Source organism: Littorina saxatilis, linkage group LG2 (assembly GCF_037325665.1).
Source record: "Littorina saxatilis isolate snail1 linkage group LG2, US_GU_Lsax_2.0, whole genome shotgun sequence".
Taxonomy (NCBI): Eukaryota; Metazoa; Mollusca; class Gastropoda; order Littorinimorpha; family Littorinidae; genus Littorina; species Littorina saxatilis.
Window position 1 is genome coordinate 55,953,697 of NC_090246.1, and position 12,864 is coordinate 55,966,560.

The window sequence follows — 12,864 nt, forward strand, 5'->3', positions numbered from 1 at the left end:
CATTGTTCATATCATTGCCAACTTCATTCGCTCTCTGGTACTTGATGTAAACATACCATCAGTCTCAGAAACTTTCCGAACGTCTCCAACACTGCGTGGGGTGGGTACACCAGCCAGGTTGGTTAGCTGAGGGGTGGGTGGCATGACACGAAACGTTGGCATGCCGTCGCCCGCATCAAGAAGATCTGAACAAAGGAAATATACAACAAAGATGTTAGTACATATGTATAGTGAATAATCTGTCACAAGAGGGCTTCTTTCATCGCAGCGACCTTCTCAAACAGGGATGCGTTGGGTATGTTATTTTGAGATGATGCCTACTCGTCGGAGATTATTCTTATATTACAAGCACTGCTTTTTAATAATTGAAATTCATCAGAAGGGGTACCTAAACTGATACATGTATTTTGTGTTGGTTTTCTGCTTGCTTGCTTGATTGATGGTTTGACCCTCATCCCCCCACTCTCCAGTCATTCTTGTTCGAGCATGCACTCTGTCCAACACTGTCACTTCATGCACTTCTTAGAAAGAAAAAAGTTGAAGGCTTTCCAGTACAGTTTAATCCATGATTAAAAACTAAACATTTATTTTAATAAGCACGGTTTTTTTTACAAGATTTTGTGTGTGTATTATTGTCAAATTCTAACCGTTGGATGCCATCCACAAAACAAAACACCAACAAAGACAAACCTTTCTGAATAGGGGGCAGGGAGATGAACTGTGAAGTCTCCCTACTGACGTCCTTGATAGGGGAGAGCGGGGCTCTACTGATGGGCGGCAACTGGGGGACGCTGGACCCTGAGGACGATGCAGTGGACACGTCTCTCATGGCTGCCACAGGCACGTCTCCCATGTACTCCTTGCCTGCGTCGTCCACTGCCACTGCCCAGCTACCCCTAGGTGTCTGCCGTGCTGTTTGAGGTGATATCAACAAAAGATCGTTATTCGATAACCATACTGAGCAACAGAAGTGTGAGTATTACACGCCATTATTGAATGTATGTCTGCTTCAGGCCTGTCATTATATGTATCGGGGTTGTTGTTTCCCCGATGTGTTTGTTTTGTATTTTGAGTTCGCGCCGCTTAGGTGATAGAGTGTAATCCAAACTTTTTTCCTAACAGCTTCTCCCATTTTTGCTGATCATCAATGTCGCGGCGTCCTCATCAATATTCTCATAGTTAATGTGGCCAACCTTAATGATCATGGAAACCATGGCGTTTACATACAAACGACACAGTAATTCAACAGATACATGTATAAATATTTTTTTGAGGCAAAACATCTGGTTTCTTTGTTGACACATTTAATACTGTGATCAGACAACACACAAAAGTTCGCTGTGTCACAACAACACCATGTACCAAAGGTTATGTGATAACACAGAAGATATCAAAAACTAAACAAACGTATGGACTGGGTGGCCGAGTGGTAACGCACTTGCGCTCGGAATCGAGAGGTTGCGTGTTCGACTCTGGGTCAGGCCGCTATTTTCTCCCCCCTTTCCTAACCTAGGTGGTGGGTTCAAGTGCTAGTCTTTCGGATGAGACGAAAAACCGAGGTGCCTTCGTGTACACTATATTGGGTGTGCACGTTAAAGATCCCACGATTGACAAAAGGGTCTTTCCTGGCAAAATTGTATAGGCATAGATAAAAATGTCCATCAAAATACCCGTGTGACTTGGAATAAAGGCCGTGAAAGGTAAAGTTTCGCCTAAAAGGCTTGAGGTTTGCTGGTCGATGTGAATGCGTTATATATTGTGTGTAAAAAATGTTTGTTTGTCTGTCTGTCTGTACAAAATTCCATTTCACACGGCAGAAATTAGTATGTAAAGCGCGGAGAGCACAGTTAATTGTGGTTCGCGCTATATAAGCTCACCATAATAAATAAATAAAATGAGATCAGATAGCGCTAGTTGCTGTGTCACAACAACAACACAATCATACAATATGACACAGACAATATCAGAAACTAACTAAACTTATGTGATCAGTGTTTGTTGTGTAACAACAGCAGAAAACTCAGATTATTTGACACAAAAAATACCTTTTGCAAAAACATAAATGTCTGGACAATTTGTCAGTTAAGGTCATTATATTTAGTCAAGTTTTGACTAAATATTTTAACATCGAGGGGGAATCGAAACGAGGGTCGTGGTGTATGTGTGTCTGTGCGTGTGTGTGTGTGTGTGTGTGTGTGTGTGTGTGTGTGTAGAGCGATTCAGACTAAACTACTGGACCGATCTTTATGAAATTTGACATGAGAGTTCCTGGGTATAAAATCCCCGAACGTTTTTTTCATTTTTTTGATAAATGTCTTTGATGACGTCATATCCGGCTTTTCGTGAAAGTTGAGGCGGCACTGTCACGCCCTCATTTTTCAACCAAATTGGTTGAAATTTTGGTCAAGTAATCTTCGACGAAGCCCGGACTTCGGTATTGCATTTCAGCTTGGTGGCTTAAAAATTAATTAATGACTTTGGTCATTAAAAATCTGAAAATTGTAAAAAAAAAAAAAAAAATTATAAAACGATCCAAATTTACGTTTATCTTATTCTCCATCATTTGCTGATTCCAAAAACATATAAATATGTTATATTCGGATTAAAAACAAGCTCTGAAAATTAAATATATAAAAATTATTATCAAAATTAAATTGTCGAAATCAATTTAAAAACACTTTCATCGTATTCCTTGTTGGTTCCTGATTCCAAAAACATATAGATATGATATGTTTGGATTACAAACACGCTCAGAAAGTTAAAACAAAGAGAGGTACAGAAACGCGTGCTATCCTTCTTAGCGCAACTACTACCCCGCTCTTCTTGTCAATTTCACTGCCTTTGCCATGAGCGGTGGACTGACGATGCTACGAGTATACGGTCTTGCTGAAAAATGGCATTGCGTTCAGTTTCATTCTGTGAGTTCGACAGCTACTTGACTAAATATTGTATTTTCGCCTTACGCGACTTGTTTTCTGTATTACAAGTGGTTGTCTGTCTACAGGTCCACGTATAAGACCGCTGGGTCGAAGATCAGGGAATGCAACGTTTTGTTTTGTCATAAATTAAACGTTCCAGTAAAATACCTTTCTTGTTTTCAAACAATGAGCGCTTCTAGGGTGATAACGCGAGACAACTCCTGTCATCTTGCTGCGAGGTGGCGCCAGTTACCAGCCGAAAGAAAGAAGGGGCATAACCTCACCAGAACCGACCATTGTCTGTTTACCGTATAAAATGCACGACTTACACACGAACTGTTACCAAACCGATATGCTATTTGGGACCAATGCAAGTTTATTTTTCCTTTCTCGTGTGATCTTGCCGCGAGGTGGCGCCAGTTACCAACCGAAAGAAAGAGGGGGCATAACCTCCCCAGAACCGCCCATTCTATCTGTGTTTGGATGACAGAAAATAGCAGCAACTAGCGAAACTTGTGTGACATTGAGTACGATCTCACCTCCCATGCTTTTGGCAGCATGGTGTGGCACTGCTCCTCCCTTGAAGGAGCCTGTGTGTTCTGACCCACTTTGACTCTGGCTGTCATCTGGTAAGTCATTGCCGAGCGTTATGGGGCCTCCACGGTTAGTATCCAGCAACGACTGCAACCAAACACAGTGAGGACAACATTATGATGATTTCAAGCTTAAACTGGGACAATGTTACGGTGAATCTGCGATTATTAAGGGCATTATATTGCAACTATGATTAAATTATATGTGCAGACACTGTCGCCATAGTTATTGCCTGGACATATCTTTTGCATTTGTTTCTTTAAACAAACAAAAAAGATAGAGACACGGAAAAGGACAACAGCAGTCCCACGCCGCAACAAAAACTAAGATAGCAGACAACAACAACAAACACAAAATACAGCAAACAAACAAGCTTGTCTCCCTTCCTAGACCAAAACTGTACAAAGTGCAGACTCAAAAATCACATTTTAGAAGACACCACCGCTTTACAACATGCTATCAACAATTCATTCTATTGCCCCACCAAAAACTGTAAACTGTAAACAAATATATTGGAGACGTTGAAATTAAAGAACAAGAAGAGCAAACGCTCGATCGAGTCACTTTCGCAGTTCTGAATATTATATGAGGCATCAGATGGACAGGAAGAAATTGCTATTCACAACACAATGAGTCACGTTCACATAAAATTTGAGCCCGGTCACTTTTATAGTTTCCGAGAAAAGCCCAACGTTAAGTTGTGTGTTGCCGAACAGAAAAGGCTAGTTATCTCCCTTGTTTTTCTGATAACGTTCGTAAAAGGCTACAGATGTAAATACTTTGATGTAAAGAATAATCCTACAAAGTTTCAATCACATCCGATGAACTTTGTCAAAGATATAAAATGTCTAATTTTTCCTTTGACGCTGACCTGTGACCTTGAAAAAGGTCAAAGGTCAACGAAACCATCGTTAAAGTGTAGAGGTCATTGGAGGTCACGACTAAACAAAATATGAGCCCGATCGCTTTGATAGTTTCCGAGAAAAGTCCAACGTTAAGGTGGTGTCTACGGACGGCCGGCCGGACGGCCGGCCGGCCGGACAGACTAACACTGACCGATTACATAGAGTCACTTTTTCTCAAGTGACTCAAAAATAATAATGTTCTTAAAATTCACACACAGTCAGTCAGACAGTCACACACACACACACACACACACACACACACACACACACACACACACACACACACACACACGCACACACACTCACACTCACACACACTCACTTCACTTAAAATGTAAGCGATCAAGCTGTTCGAAAGCCCACCTTCAAAAAAACAAAAGACAAGAGGCGTACAATACTCCTTTCATAAGTTGTTTCCCGATTTTTCTTTACATACAACAGGTCGAACAGTGAGGCAAAACGCAAGGGATTGACTTGACTTGTTTGTGTTATCTACTACAGATGTAGCAGCGGAACCATTGCCAAAGGGCAAATCTATGACAGAACCAATGATCCATCCAACCAACACACCAAGCACCAATAAAACAAACACTGAACATAAATTATACAGAAAGCCCTCACAACAACGGCAAACACAACAAGATGCCTCACTAGTCAGCAAGACAATTTGGGCGGGCATGTAGCTCAGTCGGTAGCGCGCTGGGTTTGTATCCAGTTGGCCGCTGTCACCGTGAGTTCGTCCCCACGTTCGGCGAGAGATTTATTTCTCAGAGTCAACTTTGTGTGCAGACTCTCCTCGGTGTCCGAAAACCCCCGTGTGTACACGCAAGCACAAGACCAAGTGCGCACGAAAAAAGATCCTGTAATCCATGTCAGAGTTCGGTGGGTTATAGAAACACGAAAATAACCAGCATGCTTCCTCCGAAAACGGCGTATGGCTGCCTAAATGACGGAGTAAAAAACGGTCATACACGTAAAATTTTCCTCGTGTAAAAAACACGAGTGTACGTGGGAGTTTCAGCCCACGAACGCAGAAGAAGAAGAAGAAGAAGCAAGATAATTTGCCGATTTAGATTGTGAAGGTAACTTTATGATATGCACGTGCCCTCTCGTCTTTCAAAATTCCATGTATTCTTTTCATTTTCAAACTTCCTGTTTAGCTGAAAACCTAGAATATTTGTCACTCCTTCAATAGCTTCCCAAATTACCTTTTGTGACTTAACCATGTACAAACAAAAGTTATTTTAACGTCAAAGCATCATTTGTCCAAACCACCTGGAATTATAAGTCATCGGTGAATTCGTATAAGTAAGGAGATTCTTTATATTCCCCCTCTTGGTTACAAAGGGGGCTAGAGAAAAAGAGAGAGAGGGGGAACGAGAAAGGGGTAGAGGGGGGATAGGGATAGAGAGAGGGAGAAGGAGAGAGAGAGAGAGAGATAGGGGGTGGGTCTACCATAGGTTCTTTATAATAACAAAAAAGTCTTAGGCCACAATTTGTATACTTTCTGTGTCCTTTTCTTTGAAGATTTATTGCCATATACCTTTTGCCTGTAACAATACAGTGGCTTTAGAACGAAAAGAGATCTGCAAAATACAAGCCCAAAGCATCAATGCATGCACCGTCACTCAAAGAAAAGCCATTCTGGTCTGAATTTACATGCCCACAAACGTTGTTTTGCAATGATGGGCGTAAATGTTTGTGTGTACTTCTCACGTCCCTCGAGTCACCAAAGTAAACGCAGATCATAAGAATGCTAAAACACCATTCCATGGTGCGGTGTCCCTACTGCCTAATGCCAATCACCACAAGTCGGTGGTCCATTAACTAGACCCAGACTTAAACCCCCAGACTAATTAAGCTATATAAACAAGCTGAAGAGTCTTGGATTACAATGAGGTGCCGAAACTCACTGATGAACACATCGACTTGTGAAAACGTAAGTGCAAAATAATACATCAAAGAAGACTTACTGAAGCCCTGCCCCCAAAAGATAACTTAAGACCAAGTTAAACAAGGAACTCGCATGAATGATACCGCGAGACTGCAGATCAGGGTGTTACTACCTATATCAATTTCTAATAGAACATCTCCAATCGTAAGCCAGCAAAAACAACCTCTTTGAAAAGAAAATGTACGATGCTAAATATATCATAGTGTAAGAAGCAGGTATTCCAAACTCAAAATAATAGTCGGTACAAGCCTAAGATAATTCTAAAACCCTGATGACCCAATATCATCAACTAACTCATACCAAAATCATCAACTCATACCAAATCATCAACTTATACCAAAATCATCAACGCATACCACAATGTGTGTGAGGATGGAGCTGTCCAGCACGTGCTGCTCAAGAAGTCCTGAGCCCAGCCTCCTCAGCCTCAGACTCTCATCCTTGCGCATCCGCAGCAGGTAGTGGTGCTTGGAGGTCCGGTACTTCTTCTTCTGCTGGGGCTGTACCAGGATGCTGGGAATCTTCGTCGCCTTGATGGGCGGTAAAAATGACAGACCCATCGTGAAGGCTTCTCACAGAATGTTCTGGTTGAGGTTGTTTTGGGAATATTCAGGTCAGGTTTGTTGGGAAAACGCCTACATCCACCCAATTTCAGAACTTTCACGTCCGGCCTGTGAGGCAGCGTTTAGACCCGCGAAACGTTTGTGTCTTCCAAAACTGACCAAGTATTCATGGCGGCAACGAAGGAGGAGTTTGCTGACGAAATTCAAAGTATGTTTTAGATGCCATAAATTCCAGTAAGTTGCCTTGTTGCTGAATCCTTAGATTATGAATCTTAGAAACATGCTTTCACGCGCCGTCTGTGACGAACACAGACATCCTTATAACTGGTGATGATGAGTCGAAGTCCATTGGCATCTGTTTGTGTTTGAAGAAACGAAAAGTCAAGGACTTTCAGAAGGACTGCCGAAACATTCTGCCCCGAGCAGGTCGAAGGTTTGGACAATCTACTGCACATCAATGTTCCAGACCAAATTATTTGAGTTGATTTTTTCGAAAGACAACGTTTACAAGCGCATATACGAAGGCGACGTCATGTGTTTGCTGAACACAGTTAACATATGTATTCTGGAGAGAAGGCTTTTGATGTTTAAGTCTTCAAAATGTTCCTCGTATACTATGACAGTGTCGGTGTAAATTGATATATAGAAATCCTTACTAAAGCTGCGTCTTATAATATTTCAACACTTATACTGTTCTCTCTGCAGACAAAGTTCATATGCAAACCCGTGTTTCTCGAACAAAGTCTATGGAGAACGTTTATTGCCTCAGAACACAATGAAAGGGCGAGGATTTACGACTAAATTTACATACAGCTTTAGTTTCGCAGCCAGTAAAAAAAACTGCCCATGAAAGCTTTATTCCATCACAAATCACTTTATTTTCAATTCAACCGCGCCTAAAAAATGGGCGAAGACCGTGATGTTTTCTCAGTAAATTTGGACGCCATACTACAATGTGATCGTGACTGCTGTAGTGTGGGCGCGTGTGTGTTGGTGTGTATGTCAGTGTATGTGTGGGTGTGTGTGTGTGTGTGTGAGTGGGTGTGTGTGTGTGCGTGATTTTACCAACACTACGCGAAATTCCTTGTGCTTTAAATGTTTTTTAATGTCACTTGGCTCAATAAATACTGTATTCTGTATTCTGTATTCTGAATGACCGAAAGTTCAGCAGCGTTCACACAATGGAAGCAGCACGCCAAATATCCATCTAAAACCTGCAAGCTTACACAATCAGCCTCGCCAGGACAGAGGTATTGTGCTCGAGACATGGTCCTATGATTAATCGCTTGTCAGCTTTCATAGTGTATTGTTGCTCTGAGATTAATAATTTCTTCGCCAATAAAACTAAATCCTGGGTGCAAAAAAGCGATACGGCAAAATAACAGTGGAATAAGCTCACAAAGGAAGTGGCGAAGTTTCACGACGTACAGTTTAAAAAGACAAATGCTTTTCAGCAGACTGAATAAGAAGGTTAACGACAATGGAACGACCAAAATATAAACTATATATCACACATGTGCAACATAAAGCCTTTATTAAACTAAAATTCCACTGATTTTTAGTTCGGATACGACAATTTGATTTTTCTTAACCACGCTTTGATATGAATACGTTAGCATTGGATATAAACCTACCCACATTTCAAATATCGTGTAAGATTCACGACTGAAAGAAGAACGTACAGAAATACATTCTTTACTAGGGTCATGTAGGTTAGATTTTACAGTCGAAGAAAAGTTATTTCAAAACCCGCTTTTTGGTAGGCTATGCGCAAAAAATAATGCGAATATTGCTTTTACACATGTGCAGAAAACATAATTCGAAGAAAACGGAAAACAATTCGTTTTAACATTATTCACCATTGATTGTCTGCACGTAAGACGACTTCTTATTCAAAACAAACAAAAACACTTTATGAAAAACAAACAAAATCAAACGAGCAGAAATGTGCTGAAAGTTTAAATAAATTCGGACATGTCACAGAGAAAACAACCACTAAATCATTGCACAAAATACGCCGATACGTCTGAAAACTATTGATTTTCCATTTGAACAAAGCCTCTGATTTTTAAAACCGCAGGCTGATACACATAGAACCGCGCTGTGAATCACAAACTTTTGTTCCTGTGGAACAACACCTCGCCTGTCTAACTTCATTTCCATGTGAAAGCATTAAAGTTCTCTTGATGGAATTAACGTGTTATTCACAAGGATCCGGATTACCGGGTGTCCTCCATAAGGCCTAAAAAAAAAATAGGTGTGGTTACGGTAACCCGACCTACCCTATTTTTAGGGGCCGATCCTATAACTTTTTATTACATTTGTCACAAAAACAAAACAAAAAACGAGTGCAAAAAACGCAGTGAAAGCGAAAGCGCCCGAGTCGCACACTTATTTCCCTGTCAAGTAGGTTTAATTTGTACACATTAGAAAAAAAGTTAAAAAAAAAAAAAGTGATTGCCTACCTACCTACCCTATTTTTTTGGGCTATGTTACCGTAACCACACCTATTTTTTTTTTGGCCTAAGCTGTACTGTTGCACGAATAGTGTAGATACTTTGATGTGACTGAGGCGTATTGATTGCTTCTGGTGTGTATAGGATCTAAATAAGGTTGTCAGGTTGGATGAAAATGTTACCGTGAGCTGTCTTAATTACGCATATCCCATATGCCACCGCAACAATGTGGCAAGATACGGAGAAGGCAATAGGAGAATGACTTCAAAGACCGAAGTGTGAAAAGGGGGAGCATAACGTTTAGGCTAATGTCTCTCATTTACTCGTTCTTGAACAATTCAAAAATTAATAATGTACAATATAATAAAATACAATACAATATAATACAATACAATACAATACTTTATTATCTTGAAACGAGATAAATGTCATTCGCCCAAAAAAAATCGATCATTTGTCTGCACTAAAGCAATATGACACTGCTGCCGGAAGGCAGCTAGGATTGCTTATTCTCAAAATGTAGCTGGTTTTTGTTTAGAAGAAACCTCAGAAGATCCGACTTTTGAAGAGGCTGTTTCGCAGGTCACTCTGTCAATAGTAATGTAACAACATACATCGGCTTTACACTTTGTTACAGTAAATACATGTAACAGCTCGTTCAAGCGCTTTCCTGTAGCAAAAAACGATACACCCAGGTTAAACTATGTTCCGTGTCAATGTCCAAGTCACTTTGTTCGTGGCAAGAAGGTAATCCGCTCAGGCGCATATTATGCTCCCCCGTATATTGACTAAAAGATTGCAAGTAACCACGGGGTTGGGCGGTTTGCGTTTTCTCTCGGTATCGTTGCACAAACTGATTGGAATCAAGGCAATTTCACCACAGAGGGAAAACACAATATCCCCGCATTCTCGCTTCACCGTGTGTAATCAATCGTGAAAACCTGCTCACTGAGCGTGTCAAACGGGCACTGGTAGATCTCCCGAGGTGTAACGTTGTACCAACTTATGCGCAAATATCACGCTATGAAACTCGCGGCAATCGTAACACACAGAAAACACATGATCGCCGCAATTTTTCTTCACTGTGTGATATAAATCGTAGAAATTCGCTCACTGAGCGTGTGAAGCGCTCGCGGTAGGTATCCTGGTCAAACATTGTAACAATGTGTTAACTAGTGTAATACAATATCAAACTCGGGTGGTCTCCCAGGCCTTTTTGTAAAACTGTGTGAAACTGAACGAGTCGATATCAGAAACTATGAAATTTACGGACAAAGCTCTGGCAGGAATCCCAGTGAAACGTTGAAACACTTCATCCGTCAGCATCTCAAGAAATTTGAGTGTGGATCTAGCAGCAGCAGTGAAACGTCAAATTAATGCGTCGGTGTCACACACAAGATGAATTTCGAGCGTGAAAAGCGTACTGCAAGGTTTCTTGGTGCAAAGCCTAGCGAAACGTCTGTGTCAGTGTCACACAATTATATATCACAAAATAAACCGTTATAAACGGTCCACCGGCGCTACTAGTTTGTTTTCTCCCTTTTGTTCAGTTTTCTTTGAGGCTTTTAAAGCGATTGAGCGTACCCCTTTGAAGCTTCTCTAAAACGAATGAGTATGCTTCTCTGTAGTTTTCTTTGAAGACCCTCTCTCTGTGAAACGATCGAGCATACTTCGCTATGAGGCCCGTTTGCATTAAAGGATTACGGGTACAAAAACTTCCCCTCTGATTGGACGCTGCGAGTCGATACAATCACCAATGGTTTCTTTTCCACCGACGGCAAAAGTCGAAACTTAATTTCGGCCTTTCCTCGCTTACGTTTTCACCGGTGTATACACAATATTGGGCTTTTCCTGTCTCTCTCTTTCGCCACATCGTCAGTAAAAGTCCAGATTTATTCGTGGCCTTACCTCGCTTACATGTTAATCGGGAACACACACGAATCTCCTACTTTTTACATTTAGTCAGGTTTTGACTAAATGTTTTAACATGGAGGGGGAATCGAGACGAGGGTCGTGGTGTATGTGTGTGTGTGTGTGTGTGTGTGTGTGTGTGTGTGTGTGTGTGTGTGTGTGTGTGTGTGTGTGTGTGTGTGTATGTGTGTCTGGCTGTGTAGAGCGATTCAGACTAAACTACTGGACCGATCTTTATGAAATTTGACATGGGAGTTCCTGGGAATGATATCCCCAGACTTTTTCTTTTCTTTTTTCGATAAATATCTTCGCTGACGTCATATTCGGCTTTTTGTAAAAGTTGAGGCGGCACTGTCACACCCTCATTTTTCAATCAAATTGATTGAAATTTTGGCAAAGAAATCTTCGACAAAGGCCGGACTTTGGTATTGCATTTCAGCTTGGTGGCTTAAAAACTAATGAATGAGTTTGGTCATTAAAAATCGAAAACTTGTAATTAAAAAAAAAGTTTTATTAAACGATCCAAAAACAATTTCATCTTATTCTTCGTCCTTTTTTGATTCCAAAAACATATACATATGTTATATTTGGATTACAAACAAGCTCTAAAAATTAAAAATATGAAAATCATTATTAACATTAGTTTTCCGAAATCGATTTAAAAACAATTTCATCTTATTCCTTGTCGGTCCCTGATTCCAAAAACATATAGATATGATATGTTTGGATTAAAAACAAACTCAGTAAGCTAAAAAGAATAGACATACAGAAAAGCGTGTTATCCTGCTCAGCGCGACCGCTACCGCACTATTCTGCATGGCTTGTCGATTTCACTGCCTTTGCCACGAGCGGTGGACTGACGAAACTACGAGTATGTGGTCTTGGTGAAAAAAGCAGTGCGTTCAGTTTCATTCTGTGAGTTCGATAGCTTGACTAAATGTTGTTATTTCGCCTTACGCGACTTGTTCTTTCTCTCGGTTTCATCACATTGCAAGTGAAAGTCTAAAATTCACTTCAGCTTTTCCTCGCTCACATTTCCATCATTGTTTACACACGCCGAGTCTCGGGCTTTGTCTGTCTGTCTTCAAGTCTTCATCGCATCACCAGTAAAAGTCGGGGCTTGACTTTGTCCTTTCCTTGCTTCAAATCCATCGGGGGCTTTCTCTGTCCCTCTTCTTCGTCACACCGCCAGTTAAAGTCAAAACTTAATTTCGGCCTTTCCTAGCTTTCACTTCCATCAAGGCAAAGTCCGGGTATAAACACATTCTAGGGCTTACCTTGTCTCTCTTCTCCGTCACATCGCCAGTAAATGTAAACAAATTAGTGTTGACCTTTCCTCGTTTTTATTTCTAAAAGGGGAGAAAGCGGGTATTCTTACACGAGTTCGGGCTTCCCTTGTCTCTCTTCTTGATCACATCGCCAGTAAAAGTCGAAATTCAATTTCAGCTTATTCCCGCTTACATTTCCATCAAGGAATGCACTAACACACGCTCGGAACGTTCGTGTCTCAATTCTTCATCGCATAAATCAAACCACGGGAGGCCACATCAAGGTAGACATATA

At 40.9% G+C, this 12,864-nt stretch overlaps 1 protein-coding gene across 1 annotated transcript in view; it reads right to left on the minus strand.

Annotated features, from left to right (window-relative positions):
• Window positions 1–12,864, minus strand: part of LOC138959318 (uncharacterized protein KIAA2012-like) — a gene marked incomplete at its 5' end in the record, with an annotated part of 67,553 nt that overhangs the window by 35,901 nt on the left and 18,788 nt on the right. The window contains 3 exon segments of the mRNA XM_070330742.1: window positions 57–185; window positions 691–912; window positions 3,458–3,599. Of these exon segments, the coding sequence (XP_070186843.1) occupies window positions 57–185; window positions 691–912; window positions 3,458–3,599 (493 nt within the window).